Source organism: Capricornis sumatraensis, chromosome 19 (genome assembly GCF_032405125.1).
Source record: "Capricornis sumatraensis isolate serow.1 chromosome 19, serow.2, whole genome shotgun sequence".
Lineage (NCBI taxonomy): Eukaryota > Metazoa > Chordata > Mammalia > Artiodactyla > Bovidae > Capricornis > Capricornis sumatraensis.
Window position 1 is genome coordinate 65,294,177 of NC_091087.1, and position 17,474 is coordinate 65,311,650.

General features: G+C 39.6%; 1 protein-coding gene across 3 annotated transcripts in view; it reads left to right on the top strand.

Annotated features, from left to right (window-relative positions):
• Positions 1-17,474, top strand: part of UNC79 (unc-79 homolog, NALCN channel complex subunit) — a 209,032-nt gene that overhangs the window by 164,738 nt on the left and 26,820 nt on the right. For all 3 annotated transcript variants that reach the window (XM_068991237.1, XM_068991239.1, XM_068991238.1), the window contains 2 exons: positions 1,449-1,559; positions 9,899-10,003. In XM_068991237.1, the coding sequence (XP_068847338.1) occupies positions 1,449-1,559; positions 9,899-10,003 (216 nt within the window). The remainder of the gene's footprint in view (positions 1-1,448; positions 1,560-9,898; positions 10,004-17,474) is intronic.

Below are 17,474 nucleotides of genomic sequence, written 5' to 3' on the forward strand. Positions count from 1 at the left end.
ACTGAGATGGAGGTAATTGTTATCCTCATTTTACATGGGAGAAAATAAAGTCTAGAGATGTTAAATCATATATTCAAAGTTGCAGAGAGCTAAAGTTTGCTCTCTGTGTAAAATTCTAGAGTGTGTGTCATTAATTATTATAATATATTATCTCCCCAGGATTTTTTAAAAGAATTTTATAAATGATGAGATAAATGATATAAAAGCATCTAACTCTGCCTGATACTTAGTAGGTACTCAGGAAATGTTTCCAAATGACTTAAGAAAGCATATTGATCTATAACTGACTCTTTATGGGTCGGATTCAGAAGGGAAAGTGAAAAATGGCAATGCTTTCCTGGTAAACATTGGTAGGAATCTGGGTCCTGATGAGTTTTATTAAGCTAATAGTCCTTTGGTACTTACATGCAAGGGTGGTTTTTTCTACTTAACTGAGATGACAGATTTCTAGAGGAGCTAGGTTTGAAGAGCTAGAGCTTCCCTGATAACTCAGATGGTAAAGAATCTGCCACCTGTGCTAAAGACTGTGGTTCAGTCCCTGGGTCAGGAAGATCCCCTGGAGAAGGGAATGGCTACCCACTCCAGTATTCTTGCCTGGAGAATCCCATGAACAGAGGAGTCTGGCGGGCTACAATCCACAGGGTCACAAAGAGTTGGACATGACTGAGTGCTGAAGAATTGATGCTTTTGAACTGTGGTGTTGGAGGAGACTCTTGAGAGTCCCTTGGACTGCAAGGAGATCCAACCAGTCTATTCTGAAGGAGATCAGGCCTGGGATTTCTTTGGAAGGAATGATGCTGAAGCTGAAACTCCAGTACTTTGGCCACCTCATGCGAAGAGTTGACTCATTGGAAAAGACACTGATGCTGAGAGGGATTGGGGGCAGGAGGAGAAGGGGACGACTGAGGATGAGATGGCTGGATGGCATCACTGACTCAATGGACGTGAGTCTGAGTGAACTCTGGGAGTTGGTGATGGACAGGGAGGCCTGATGTGCTGCGATTCATGGGGTCGCAAAGAGTCGGACACGACTGAGCGACTGAACTGAACTGAGAAACTTTCATTTCACTTTGCTTAGGTCTGATTAACTCATAAATGCCTAAGGATTTAGAGAAATAGGACGAGAGATCCTCGCACAGACATCACAGAGTCTTGATTGCTTGGGGGTGGGTATGAGGATAAGATTAGAGTTAGGTTGGTTTATAAGTGATGCCACTTGGAAAGATGGATTTTTTTTGAGCAATAAAATGATTAAATCATGTTCTTTGAGCTACTCATTGAAGATTCAGTTCTTGTTAGACCAACCAGTTTGCTATAGTAGCCACCTGGCAACAGATTTTAAATTAAAGAATGATCCCCATTAGTTAAAGTGTCATTAGACTTTAATTCCTTTTTTTTTTTCATGAAAGAAGCAGCAATAGATTTTTTTGGCCCTAATCTCATTGCAGAGTTTGTTGGAACCATTTTCAAAACTGCTCAGTTTTGTGATTCAGAATGCCGTCTTCACGTTGGCCTACCTGGTGGAGGTGTGTGGCTTATGTTACCGAGCTTTCACTAAGGTAAAGTTGCATGTTTGTGTGTGTCGTGGGAAACTAAAAACTAGTAGAAACATATTCTTTCTAATCAGTATCAAATCCTTCTTAGGTGAGTTGCCTCAATATAGTTTAAAATGAATAATTCTACTGAGGTCTAATAAAAATCATTAGAAGGAAATACTTTGTACATACAAATATATGACCTGTATGTTAAATATGCACATTTGGAGAACTGAGGGTCAAATGGTTTATAGGAGAAGAGGTATTTTGAATGAAATGAAGTAATGGTCTAAATGACCTCTGATGCCTTTTTCAAGTTCACCATTCCATGATTAGTGGGCAAGTCATTGGCACATATCAATTTTATACCCAAAGTAGAAAAATATCAGCCTGTTACTTGTAAAAGCCAGTGGAGAGCTCCTTAATTCTCATCATATGTCTGTCTCCCCAGTTCTGGGTTCTTGGTCTCTGAGATTGTAATCTCATCTTTTGTCATCTTGCTTTGATAATGGTTTCTCTATTGCATTATCTTTAGTATCCCCTGCCCCACTACTGAGGAAGTGGAAAAGTACTGCTTGCCCAATGCATATAGCAGCCTTGTTGGTGCTGGAAAGGCAGAGGGCAGGGCAAATAGAGAGCATGTCTGTCCTTAGAACAAAGGGTCAGTGTTTCTTCTCTGACTTCCAAATTATCCAAGTTTATTTTCAGTGGGGTTTCTGTGTCTGCTGTTCCCTCTTAAACATTCAGAATACTCCTTTATTCATGTTATCCACTTCTACAGGCCCTTTATTTTCTCATAAAAGTCTAATTTTATATCAAGATTTCATTCTATTTAAAATACTCATCTCGTTTCTTACCATCATGTGTCCATTCCGCCATGTTAAGTGTTTTGTGATAATCTTCTGTTTCATCTTTCTGACTGTAAACTATTTATTACTCTGCCCAGAGCAATATGTTTTCTAACTACCGAAATAATCAATATTTTTTTCTTCTTTCAAATTCTTCCTGAAAAATAGCTTCTTTTCTTTTTTTTTTCACTTAAGAAACTGGATCTGTAAGACAGCACCAAATACAGTGAAAAGATATTCTATTTTTTAGAAGTCACTTTATTTCTTAATTTTCTTTATGTTTGATTTGTTTAAATTACATATATATATTTAGAGGAAGAACCATAATGGGTTTGTACTTTCTATGTGTTGTACTATAAGTACTGATTACAGCAGACCTTCCACTATTTTGAATTCAAGATATTCTTGGTTTTGAATATTCATCTTACATTTTTTCCCGTCAAAATCTGTTATAACTTTAGTGGCCACTTATCTATCCTTCCTTATTCTGCAACTCAAATGACTGTTAGCTATAGAAAGCTTTGATCTAGAGTGTTCCCACCTTCTTCATAGATAATGAGAAACTATAAGAAATAGTTAAAGAAATAGCAGTATCTAATTGAGTCTTTCCCCTTATTTAATCAAAAGAAAAGGGATGGAAAGGTAAGTAAGTGCTTTGGAGACTTTTCTATTAGGCATTCAGGCAGTCTTAATAACTTGACAGCTGTCCCACTTAAAATGCTGGAAGTGCTGGATGAAATGTAATAAACATGATTTTAAATATATAGCTAATTTTATCAGAGTGAAAGGGGCAAAAATGAAGAGGGAATTGAGAACCAGGGTGATAAGTATATAAACTGATACTATAGTAGTCCTGGGTTGGGGAAATTGACAGTCTTGGTAAACTTAGTGGCTTGAGTTTTTTGTTTTTAATTGAAGTATAGTTGATGTTGGGCTTCCCTGGTGACTCAGTGGTAAATAATCTGCCTGTCAATGCAAGAGACTTGGGTTTGATCCCTGGGTCAGGAAGATCCCCTGGAGAAGAAAACGGCAAACCACTCCAGTATTCTTGCCTGGGAAATCCCATGGACAGAGGAGCCTGGCAGGCTGCAGTCCATGGGATTGCAAAGAGTTGGGTACAACTTGGCAACTAAACAATAGCATAGTTGATATACAATATTATATGAATTACAAGTGTACAATATAGTGATTTATAATTTATAAGGGTTATATTCCATATATATAGTTATTATTTTAAAAATTGGCTATATTCCCTGTGTTGTACAATATATCCCTGTAGCTTATTTTGCATTTAATAGCTTGTACCTCTTAGTTCCCTGCCCTCTTCCCTCTCTCCACTCATAACCACTGGTTTGTTCTCTATATATGTGAATCTGTTTCTTTTTTATTATATTCCTTAGTGGCTTGAATTTTAAAGCCCACACAGAGAAAGTAAATTGCATCTTGGGGCTATCCTAGGTTGGGAGTTAGAGCTGAGTTGTCCTCAGTAGAAAGTCAAAACCCATGAAAGGTTATATGTTTGATAAAAGACATATATCTTTTGGAAAGAATGTATTCTTATATGGAGGTGATAAAGAACGGATCTATCTGAGCCTGAGAAATGAAACATCTATAGTTTCCCTTGAGAATGAGTAAACATGAACCTATTTTTGAATATGTTTGGAGTTTGAATTTGTAATACGTGCATGTTCTATGAACTCCCAAACTGGAAAGTCAAATAAATTGGTGCTGGGCACAAAATAGCATTGGAGTGTCTGGCAGAAGCAAGCTCAGAATCAATCCTCAAACCTCTCTGGAGGGGTGTGCCTTCAACCTAGGCCCAATAGGATTCTTAGAATTAAAATCCTGATGAACATGAGATCACAATCTAAAATTACAAAATACATGAAGAAATAATTCACAATGACTTACTTTAGTATAGTTAATAAAAAGCAAGATTATTCCCCTTAAGAACTTCCATATTAGAACTATATAATAAAGAAAATAAAAACATATGCATTTTTTTCCTAATGAGAAAATATTTATTATCTTCTTTTTAAAAATATTTTCTCATTAGGAAAATAAAAGCTATCTGGTTCTTTATTCTTTAGTAATTATATATTTTCTCATGTTTGCAATTCATCCTATATATGCTTATCATTTCAGCATATGTTTTAATTGGCTATACCTCATCACTTTTTTAGACAAGGAAGCTAAACCTTAAAAAGGAAACGTAAACTTTCCCTCATAAACATGGGTAGTAAAGTGATGGAGTTACTCTTCAAACCCAGTCAGTGGGTCTTTTTCTCTAAAACTTCTTATTTTGTATTGAGGTATAACCAATTAACAATGTTGTAGTAGTTTCAGGTTAGCAGCAAAGGGATTCAGCCATATGTATACATGTATCCTTTCTCCCCCAAGCTCTCCTCCTATCCTAACATCCAGCAGAGTTCTTGTGCTATACAGCAGGTCCTTGTTGGTTACTCGTTCAAAATATGCAGTGTGTACATGTCCATCCCAAACCCTAACTATCCTTCCCCTGGTAACTAAATTTGTTCTCTAAGTTTTTGAGTCTGTTTCTGTTTTGTAAGAACCAGATAGATTGAAACAAAGTAACAATTCTAGAAATGAAATAGTCATTGACATTAAAATACAAAAACAAAAGCAAAAAAAAGCCTCAGTGGACAGGTTAGAGAGCAAATTTAGACTTAACCAAAAAGGGATTTGGTGAAATGGAAAATAGACCTGAAGAAATTATATAGCATGCAGCAAAGAGAGATCTGGAGAAGGGAATGGTAACCCACTCCAGTACTCTTGCCTGGACAATCTCCAGGGACAGTGCATCCTGGTGGGCTACAGTCCATGGGGTTGCAAAGACTCGGACCTGACTGTGCAACTAACACTTTCGGCTTCACAAGTGGCTCAGACAGTAAGGAATCTGCCTGCAAGGCAGGAGACCTAGGTTCCATCCCTGGATCGGGAAGATCCCCTGAAGAAGGGAATGGCAACCCACTCCAGTATTCTTGCTTGGAGAATCCCATGGCAGGCTACAGTCCATGGAGTCACAGAGTTGGACACAACTGAGCTACTAATACTTATCTATGCTTTTATATCAAGAGAGATAGAGAGCTGAAGAATATAAAGGGACAATCTAGCCAGTACACTTGAAATCTTGGAAAATAAGGATAATTTTCTAGAAAATTGTAATATATAACAATTAAAAAATATCACTAGACTTACATAATGAAAAAATGGATTTGGTGGTTGAAAACCATTCCATTAAAAAAGAATATTTATTTATGTGTTTGGTTGTGCTGGGTCTTAGTTGCAGCACATGAGATTTTTAGCTGTGGCATATGGAATCTAGTTCCCTGACCAGGGATCAAACCTAGCTCCCCTGTACTGGAACACAGAATCTTAACCACTGGACCACCAGGGAAGTCCCAAACCATTCCAATTTTAAAGACAACTTCTATTAAACATTTGAGATTGAGCTCTACTTTATGCAAACTTATACAGATAATAGGAAAAGGGGAACAATTCCCAACGTATTTTATGAGGCCAATAGAACCTCAATACCCAATCAGACAAGGGCAATAGGAGAAAGGAAAATTATAGGCCAGTTATACTTCAAAGATGCAAACATTATGAATGAATAATCCCAAATTAATGCATTAAAAACAAAGCCTCACATTCAGCCACAAAAAAGAATGAAATTTTGCCATTTGCAGCAACATGGATGAACTTGGAGGGCATTATGTTAAGTAAACAAAGTCAGACAGAGAAAGACAAATACTGTACAATATCACTTATATGTGGAATCTAAAAATATAACAAAAAAGAAGCAGACTCACAGATACAGAGAACAAACGAGGGTTATAGTTGGGAGAGGAAAGTGAGGAGGGACCACATAGTGGTAGGGGATTAAGAAGACAAACTATTATGTATAAAATAAACTGTAGGGATATATTGCACCACATGGGGAATATGTGAAATATTTTGTGATAACTATAAATGGAGTGAAAGTGTTAGTTGCTCAGTCGTATCCAACTCTTTGTGACCCCATGGACTGTAGCCCATCCACGAGGCATCTCCATCTGTGGAATTCTCCAGGCAAGAATGCTGGAGTGGGTAGCCATTCTCTTCTCCAGGGGGTCTTCCCGACCCAGGGATCAAACCCGTGCCTCCTGCATTGCAGGTGGATTCTTTACCGTTTGAGCCACCAGGGAAGCCCATCAGTGGAAATGGCTACCCACTCCAGTGTCCTTGCCTGGAGGATTCCATGGACAGAGGAGCCTGGTGGGCTATAGTCCATGGGATTGCAAAGAGTCAGATACGACTGAAGTGACTTAGCAGCAGCAGAAGGAGATAGAAAAGAAGCATTCTATATAATTCAGAATACATTTATGATAAATCTTGTCAAACTAGGAGCAGAAGGGAACCTCCTTAACTTATAAAGGGTATCTGCCAGAAATCTCTAGGAAGTATTATACTTATGGTGAAATGCCAACAACAGTCCCTTTAAAATCACAAGTAAGACAAGAATGACCATTATCATGACTTCTCTTTGTTGTGGTACTGGAGGTCCTTCAGTAAGACAGGATGAGTAAATCAAAGTATAAGGATTAGGAAGAAAAAAAGCTCTAACTTTTCATAGATGATGTGATTACAAATGAACTGAAGAGAGCTTATCTATAGATACTTTATTATAACTTTTATAAGACAGTTCAGGAAGGATGCTGGATACAAATGAATACTCAGAAATTATCTACCTTTAATATTCAGCTATCAATACAAATGATTATAAGATATACTTTAAAATATAATTTGTTGTGGCAACAAAAATTAAATCTAACTAAAATATACAATGTACAGGTAACCAGAACATTTTATTAGCACTAGATAAATGGAAACAGATCTCAAGTTCGTGAATGAGGACCCAGCATAAGAAAGACAACTAATTCTCACAAAATAACCTATAAGTTTAGTGTAATTCCAATAAAAATCCTTGGCTTTCCCTCCTGTCCATGAGGGACTAGATAGTTTGAATCTATCCTCCTACTTAATTTTAAAAGTTTCTTTAAAATATTTTCTGAAAACTTTTATTTTTTTAAAAAAATTTTACTTTATTTTACTTTACAATACTGTATTGGTTTTGCCATACATCAACATGAATCCGCCACGGGTGTACATGAGTTCCCAATCCTGAACCCCCTTCCCACCTCCTTCCCCATACCATCTCTCTGGGTCATTCCAGTGCACCAGCCCCAAACATCCTGTATCCTGCATTGAACCTAGACTGGTGATTCATTTCTTACATGATATTATACATGTTTCAATGCCGTTCTCCCAAATCATCCCACCCTCTCCCTCTCCCACAGAGTCCAAAAGTCTATTCTATACACCTGTGTCTCTTTGCTGTCTCGCATACAGGGTTATTGTTGCATCTTTCTAAATTCCATATATATGTGTTAATATACTGTATTGGTGTTTTTTTTTTTTCTGGCTTACTTCACTCTGTATAATCAGCTCCAGTTTCATCCACCTCATTAGAACTGATTCAAATGTATTCTTTTTAATGGCTGAGTAATACTCCATTGTGTATACGTACCACAGCTTTCTTATCCATTCGTCTGCTGATGGACATCTAGGTTGCTTCCATGTCCTGGCTATTATAAACAGTGCTGCGATGAACATTGGGGTACACGTGTCTCTTTCAATTCTGGTTTCCTTGGTGTGTATGCCCAGCAGTGGGATTTCTGGGTCATAAGGCAGTTCTATTTCCAGTTTTTTAAGGAATCTCCACACTGTTCTCCATAGTGGCTGTACTAGTTTGCATTCCCACCAACAGTGTGAGAGGGTTTCCTTTTCTCCACACCCTCTCCAGCATTTATTGGTTGTAGACTTTTGGATCACAGCCATTCTGACTGGTGTGAAATGGTACCTTGAAAAATCATCAAAATACTAGCCAGACATAGAGGAATCACTAAGCTAAGGTCTGAGAGAACACAGAAATGCAGAGATGTGAGCCTGGCACTGAAGACCCTTTTTGCCCTGGGAGTGTTCGCCTGTCTGAAGGATGTGACAATTCTGAAAGATCCAGGAGGCAAGGAGAAAAAAGTCGGAATCTAGGAACTTCCAAGACTGGGGACTCCGTCTGATTCTGCACTGCCCTTACCTCTTCATTAGGACCACAAAATAAAGATAATCTAGAAGTAAGCTCGTCCTCACGTGGACATAGATCCACGTCAAGACCTTTAGTGGCCCAAGATAAGCTATTTCAAGGGTTGTTATGTGTATTAAGGTAATACCCTGGACCCTGAGAGCCTCAGTACCTGGTGAAAAAGAAACAGAACGCTTTTTGGAGGAAGATAGCATTCGAGGCCTCAAATTATTTCTAAAAATAATTTTAAAATAAAGCATGCAACATGAAAAGGTAACCAGACAAATGAGGGGGCAAGACACCATAAATGAGAATGAGTAGAAAGAAAAGACAGTGGATTCAGACCCACAGGGTCTCCAGGAAGTTGGTGACGATCAGGAAAGAACACTTTTAAGGTGCTTGTGATATGCTGTTGACCTGAGTGATGATTTCATTTGTGTTCAATCTGTACTAATCCATCTGTTAGCTTATATGTCATGTACTTTTCCACATGTGTGCTATATTTGACAATTTCTAAAGGCTTACAGAACTGAAAATATTCTGTCATTCTGTTATTGAGGACAGATCAATGAATTTTGGTGTGTTCATACAATAAAATATCATTAAGCTATTTAGTTAAAAGAATGAGAATTATGTGTATCAATAGGGACTAATTTAAAAAATGTAATGTGGTAGAAAAATTGTAAGTTTCAGAAAGATACACACTGTAGGAAATTAAAAAACATGCGAAAATAATATTAAACATTACAATGGTGGCATACATATGTAGTAAAGGTGTTAAAATATACAAGAATTAATAAGCACCAGATACAAAATAGTGGCTATTTCAAGGAGGGAGAAAGAAAAGAGAGACCTGTGTAGGTAGTAGCTTCAACTATTTCTGTGATGCTTGACTTATGATGAAAAATGTTAAAAGATGGATAATAGGTACAAGATATATTCCATCTATTTTTCTGTGTTCTTGAAATGGTCCACTTAAAAAGTAAGTTTCTTTAGAGAGGATATGAGACCTTTTCAACAGTGTTAAATGTTTCTAAATTATTTTCTATTGAAAAAATTCTTCTAGATTTTTTAGTTTCTACATTCTTGGACATATCCTCTAAGAATCAAATCCTATAGTTTCAGTACTTAAGAGATAGCCAATCTTTTTCTTATCCATTAAATTATGTGTTCTCAGTGCTTCACTAAACTCATTACAAATACAAAAATGCCCTTTTTCATTTTGAGTTTATTTCTTCAGGACAGTTCATTATGCATTTTTAAGCAGTGTTTTTTATTTCTGATCTGTGAATCTTTTGGAAGCTCTTTTGATATATAGATCTCTTCTAATTGAATTTTCAGAAGTCACTTACCTTCTTTTTTGTTTTATTTAGGAGCGGGATAAATTCTACTTGTCTCGTAGTGTTGTTCTAGAACTCCTGCAGGCCCTGAAGCTCAAATCTCCTTTACCAGATACAAACCTCCTTCTGCTTGTCCAGGTAGGCTTATGCCTCATTTATAATACTTTGCATGAAATTCATTCAACATTTAGAAAATTTAAGGAAGGTATGAGGTATATGCATAAATTAAATGTCTCTGCCCAGAAATGGGAAATATCTTATATGAGCCATGATCTGTTACTATGCACTTGGCACTTCCACTGGCTAACAAAAGACCCCAAAAAAGGGTATTTATTTTGTTCCTACTGTGGAACTAGTTCTGTGAGAGACATAAGAAGAATGAAACAATAATCTGTCCTCGAGAAATTTATAGTCCAGGAGGTTGGAGGGATAGACCATTAATGGCTACTCGAGTTGAGGTGGGTCTAATGAAGCCAAAAATGGGAGAAGAGGCTAAGATCTGATTGCACTGTAATATGAGTATGGGTGGGTCGCCAAATCTCTGTGAAGCAGAAGGGAAAGTGAGGGTGGGCCCAGCAAGATGTGGGCAAATGGCAGGACAGACTGAGTCCAACCAGGGAGGGAGGTGGGTGTGAAAAACCAACACCCATAGGAACACTGAGGCAGGTTGTGGGGGGAGCTTGAACACATACCAGGCAGGCTTGAGAGAACTTGCAAAGATGAGTGCTTTTGGTTGAGGGGCTCCAGCTCTCATCTTTGGCATCCTAAGCTCAATATCTTAGGTAAGACTATGATTAGTGCCATGAGTGAGAAAGAGAGGTAGGTAGATAAAGTCCTAGGAGAAGTTGAGAGCAGGAGGCATCCTGTCTTGCTTTGTATGAAATTGAGGAAGAGTTCATGAAGAAAGTGGCATTTGGCAGTTGAAGTGGGTCACAAAGGACTGGTGGGTACAGACAAAACTCTTTGCCTCGGGTTGGAGTTCAAAACCAGAGAGAGCTGACTATCTATAAGCAATAAAGAGAGGCTTCAGCAGAAAGATGGTATAAATTTAGGAATAAGCACATAAGGATGGGATTGAGAAAAAGGCTCCCCAGGCCAAGGGTGCCAGTCCATGATCTGCCCCAGGTAACCTGAGACCCTGTCTTTTACCCCAAAGGTTCAGGCTAGTTAAGGTCTTTATCATGAGCTACAGCTGGGGTCAGGGTCACATTCAGACTGCCTTTGTGCAAAGTCCCCAGGAATTGTGTTAGAGCTGTTTCAGTTCTCGCTGCTGGGCATTGTCACCAGCCCCTGAGTCTGAACCTACAAGGTTGAAGTTAAATGACTGAAGGAAAATAGGAGCTTGCTATCAAGGAACTGGACAGATTTCCCTGAATCTTAGGTACCTTGGGTGCAATTTAGAAAGATGAAAGAAAAGGGAATATTAATGGAGCATCTATTACGTGCCAGACAATATGCTGGGGCTTTATATACACCCCACCCCCCCCCACTTAATCCTTATAACCATGTGAGGAATTGGTTTTATATCACAGATGAGGAGACTGAGGCTCAGAGATCACACAAGATCACCCAGCTGGCATAAATAGCATAAACATTTGACCACAGGGTCTAATCAGCAATTAATAATCCAGTAGTCACGTATGGATGTGAGTTGGACCATAAAGAAAGCTGAGCACTGAAGAATTAATGCTTTCAAATTGTGGTGCTGGAGAAGACTCTTGAGAGTCCCTTGGACAGCAAGGAGATCAAACCAGTCAATCCTAGAGGAAATCAACCCTGAATATTCATTGGAAGGAGTGATGCTGAAGCTAAATCTCCAATAACTTTGGCCACCTGATGCTAATCACTGACTCATTGGAAAAGACCTTGATGCTGGGAAAGATTGAAGCCAGGAGAAAAGGGAGACAGAGGATGAGATGGTTGGATGGCATCACCAACATAATGGACATGAGTTTGAGCAAACTCTGGGAGACAGTGAAGGACAGGGAAGGCTGACCTGCTGCAGTCCATGGGGTCACAAAGAGTTCAACATGACTTAGCAACTGAACAACAATGACAACAGGGTCTAACCAGAATAGAGCCCAGCCTAGTTAGGCTTTGTCCATCCCCTGCCTGGATTACCATAATGGCACTTAGCTTTTTGCACGGTCTTCATTTCTCTCTATGTCAATCTAGTCTTCTAACCTATGGCTGCCTAGAGGAATTTTGCTAAAGCTCTGCTTTTTATCAGATCACTCTGTGCATTGAAAACCTCCAGTGACCCTGAAGTACCTGAATCATCAAGGTCTTCCATCATCTGGCCGTATTTGATTATTCAGCATTATTTCCCATTACAAATGCTTATTGAACATCTGTCTTGGGCTAGGTTCCGGGGATATAGAGATGGAAAGGCACTATCCAGGTGATATGCTAACCAATACACTGAAAAGTCTGTACAGTGTACGACCTACTGCAGAGGAGGGAGTGGCCAGCTCAGAGTGGGAGGTGGAGGAAGGCTCATTAAGCCGTTATGAGCCCTGATCTGGCCCAGGGGCTGGAAAAACAGAGATGAATAAGTCATGGCCTCCTCTGAGAGTTTCCTGTCTGATAGGTGAAGTTGACATCTAAATAAAAACTCTCAACGTAGTGCAATGGGTACAGTAGCAGTTGTGTGTACTGAGTAAGGAAGTGGTGTAGGAAAGGGCCTGTGCGTCTTTGAAGGATGTGCAGAAGCTTGGGGGTTTACCTGGGAGAAGAGGAGGAACACCCTTGTCATTAACCATTTAATATCCACTAACTGGTCCCTCCCCCCACCACACATACCCCCCACCTCATTCTACTAATCCTTGGGACAAAAAGTGATTTTTTTCTCAAAGTTTTGAAATTTAATTAAAAAATGGGTGTTCTTTCAGTGAAGAAGGGTCTTTAAAGAGCTTTCCTAGGCACTATGATGCTTTCAGAGAAGAGTGATGGCTGGAAAGTGACAGCCGTGGACGCTGGTATGACATAGTCGAAGTGAAATGGCTCCATTGTACCAAGATGTTGGACAGCCCAAGAGGAGACAGAAGCTGTGCTCAACCAGGAAATATGTGTTTCCCCAAGGAGAGACAGGCCTGAGTCTCTTCCAGTGGGTTGCCATTGGCAAGTCCTGCCTACTCCCTCATCAACAGCAACACCACTTTTGAGTACAAGCAACTTGGATGCAAACTGACCATAAAGGTTAATAGGATCAACACTGGTTTGGAGGAGAGGGCAGGTGAACCAGGCTTAGTGAAATAGCCCATGAAAGATTTAGGGCCAGCAGGGTGACAGTGTCTGGAAGTTACTTGCTTCTGATCACGTTGAGGTTGGGGAACTGCCCCCTTAAAGCAGCCTCGGTTCCCAGGCCCTGATGGTGAGATCCTGTGGGCGGCAGAGGCTGCTCTCCTGAGCACTTTCAGTGCGAAGCAGCGCAGATCTGTGTGGCTGATCTCGGGTGCTAGCACCTCACTCTGTGACTGCAGCTGGGACTGGGCTTTTCTATGAAGTACGTTAGCTGGCCATAATAAGCACTTGTCACAAGATAACAAAAGCAGACTGGCAGTTTAAATTGCTCAGTACTTAAGGAAACCATGAAAACCGTGATTATTGCATCACAGCTAGGTGAGTAAATAACAAAAAACAAATTATCTTTAGGATGAAAGAAGGCAAGAAAAGTAAATTCTTCTGTGTATTTTGGATTCTCTCATGCCATTCAAATGTGTACATTTTCCTCTTTAAAAACAAATACATATTTGTCATTGAGTAATTATGTTAAATTTCAAAAGTAAAATTGTAAAATTATTTAGATCAGAGAGATGTCTAGGGGGATGTTTTGATATCACACCCATGAGAAACAGCCTTGTGAATAATATCTCAGCCTTCTCCACCAAAAAGTATTAAACACCATGTCATTTTGAAGTAACGTATCCTTGTTATATAAACTCTCAGAATGAAACCCATTTTAATTACTGAGAGAATTAAAAGTGAGGCATACCTTAAGCAAGAAAAAACAGAAATAGTTCCCTTTCTCCCCTGTGGTTCCTGGCTAAATCATGGAGAATGGCCACTGGCCATGGAGAATGGTTCCTGGCCACTCATGGAATGAGGGAGAAGCATCTTTTGTCTCTCTACAGGAAATGGTGCACCTTTCTGTAAGGTTTCCCTGTTCCTTTTTCTCTTGCCATTGACAAATGTTCAAGTAGATAGCAGAGGTGACTGCCTGTTTTCTGGTGCTGCTGCTGCTGCTGCTAAGTTGCGTCAGTTGTGTCCGACTCTGTGCGACCCCATAGATGGCAGCCCACCAGGCTCCCCTGTCCCTGGGATTCTCCAGGCAAGAACACTGGAGTGGGTTGCCATTTCCTTCTCCAATGCGTGAAAGTGAAAAGTGAAAGTGGAGTCACTCAGTCGTGTCCGACTCTGCACAACCCCATGGACTACAGCTCCCCCAGGCTCCTCCGTCCATGGGATTTTCCAGGCAAGAGTACTGGAGTGGGTTACCATTGCTCTCTGGTAGCTTCTCTTAAACCAGAGACTTTAGCATGGAGTCAGAGAGAAGCTTTCCCCTTTTCTGATGGGCAATGTCAGTTCCTGGCACCTGGAAGATCAGATTCACGGTATGGACAGAAAATGTGTCTGGGGCAGACAGTCTTTTCCTTCTTGGATATCATGACCAGCATCTCAGGGCACTGGAGGTGACTTTGTTTAACTGAAAATGCAACTTGGAAAAAGCATAGAAAGTAACAGTTGGAAGGAAAAAGTCCTCTGGTGGGGAGGGGGAAGGGGAGGAATACATTAGAAGTTTAGGATTGACAAGTACACACTGCCAAATTTAAAATAGATAACCAACGAGGACCTACTGTATAACACAGGAAACTCCACTCAATATTCTGTCGTAACCTAAACAGGAAAAGAATTGGAAAAAGAATAGATAGAAAGTCACCTTGCTGTACGCCTGAAACTAACATAAGATTGCTAATCCACTGTACTTCAATATAAATTTTTCATTAAAAAAATGATAAAGTCTTAAAGAAAAAGTCCACTGGTGATCCATCGTGAGTGGCCTGTGTCCCATTGGTGAGAAGGTTCAGTTGGTCAAACCTTGAATTTACCATTTACTCTTGAAGCCCACAGGGAGCCTCTGTGATAGTCCCTCTACTTCTCCTCTGATTAATAATTTAGCAGATAGATGGGTTCACAGAGAGGGGGCTGTTCATAATTCTTTTCATGGGTAAACCATACTTTTGTTATTTACCAAACACTCCAGCAGTAAGAGTGTCCCTTTAAAGGATGGTGGAACACTTGCCCAAGGGATGCAAGGTTATTTAAGTTCTAAACATTTCAAGGCAGAGACAGGTACCAATCTCGCTTTCGATTTCTAGAACTTCTTCCTAGAAGCCTGAGACCTTGGGAAATCTCCCAGCCTGCTATATTATGTGTGCCTAGCCATCACTTCCATTATTTGTTTTAACTTGCATATAAAATCGTGCATATTCAGTTGCTTCAGTTGTGTCTGAGTTTTAGCAGCCCCATGGGCCGTAGCCCACCAGGCTCCTCTGTCCATGGCATTTTCTCAGCAGGGAAACTGGATTCTTTACCACTGGGCCACCTGCATGCAGGAGACGCAGGAGACCCAGGTTGAATCTCTGGGTTGGGAAGATCCCCCCTGGAGGAGGAAATGGCAACCCACTCCACTATTCTTGCCAGGAAAATCCCATGGACTATGGTCCAAAGGGTCACAGAGTTGGATCCCTGGATTGGGAAGATCTGCAGAAGGGAATGGCTACCCACTCCAATAGAATTTTCTGGAGAATTCCATGGACAGAGGAGCCTGGCAGGCTACAGTCCACGGGGTCACACAACTGAGCAACTGTCACTTTATCCTAAATATTCAAGTGGATACTTTTTTGAAAAGCAAAAGAATCATGGAGACAGGAAAGAATTCTCCAAACAATCTTCTGTTGTTGAACATCAGGGCAGTGCTCTCCTTTTACGCTTTGCACAGATGCCCTGTCTTGTTTTAATTCAGATCTGTTGATGTTTTTTGCTTTCACTTAGAACATTCTCTCTTCTGATGGTGTGCCATAGAAATTTTACATGGAATAGGATGTTATTATTGTTCTCAAGATGGATCTGAGTTTTCATAATAGAGTAACTCATTGAAAGCCACCATAAAATCTATATAAGCTCAAATTGAAAATAATTTCCTCAGTTCTTATGTGTCAAGAGTAGATATTCTGCTGAAGTGCATGGAACACTCCCACAATGTGGGGCATACCTGCATATTCAAGCTGTGAGAAATCATGTGGGTGAAAGGTTTTCTTTTATTTATTTTTTTTTTAATTTTTTATTATTATTTATTTGGCTGCTTGAGGGATATTTTAATTGCAGCATGTGGGATCTAGTTCCTGGACCAGGGATTGAACCCAGGCCCCCTGCATTGGGAGCGCAGCATCTTAGCCACTGGGCCACCGTGGGGGTCCCAAAGGTTTTCTTTTAAAGATAGCCTAGTTGTGGGCTGGAGGACAAAGGAACAGCAGAGGTACGGCTGTTGTTTTTAATTCCCAGTTACTACTTACGTGGGGTTATTAGTATTAGTTGAGTTAGTAGTAATCTGATCACTCTCTGGGGTGAGAGGTGGAGATACTATTTTGAGGATCATTTTGATAATGCTTTTAGTAATTACACTTAATGGGTATTGTGGGGTTTTTTGTATTCTTTTGTATTCATTCGGGAGTGCGTTTTTCAATGGCATATTTGTCTTAAAGGATAGAATTCTTCCTTCTATAGCCATCATCCTTTTCCCCTCTGATTTAAGTTATATCTTTATATTTTGAACCACTCTCTAAAATCATAATGGGGTTTTTCAGTTGGCAGCTATATAAAATGAAGACGGAAAGTTTATTAAGATTTTAGTTGTACATCTTATGTAAATTACACTGGATGAAAAGGCATTGATAAAAAATAATAGATGATTTTCAAGGCTTATAAACTTTTATGCCTTTTAATACCCCAGACTCTCTGAGACAACCTCTGTAATTTTAGAATTCTTTTTTTTATTAATCCTGACTTCTACAGTTAGCTATTAGCTCTCACAGATCAGATATTTGAATTTGGCCTCAAATATTTTAAAATTAATTTTTACTGGAGTCTAGTTGCCTTACAATGTCATATTAGTTTCTACTGTATATCAAAATGAGTCAGACATATGTACACATATATCCCCTCCCTTTTGGACTTCCTTTCCATTCAGGTCACCACAGTACATTAAGAAGAGTTCACTGTGCTATACATAGATTCTCAATAATTATCTGTTTTATACATAATATGAATAGTGTATATGTGTCAATCCCAGTCTCCAAATTCCTCCCACCACCTCTTTTCTCGACAGAGGATGAGATGTTTGAATGGCACCACTGACTCAATGGACATGAGTTTTAACAAACTCTGGGAGATGGTGAAGGACAGGGAAACCTGGTGTGCTGCAGTCCATGAGGTCGCAGAGTCGGACACAACTGAGCAGCTGGAACAACAACAAAATCGTTAATAAATAGCTGGGGATTGCATTCACTGGGGAAGCACTTGTAAAAATCTGTAATGAAGTATATTAAAT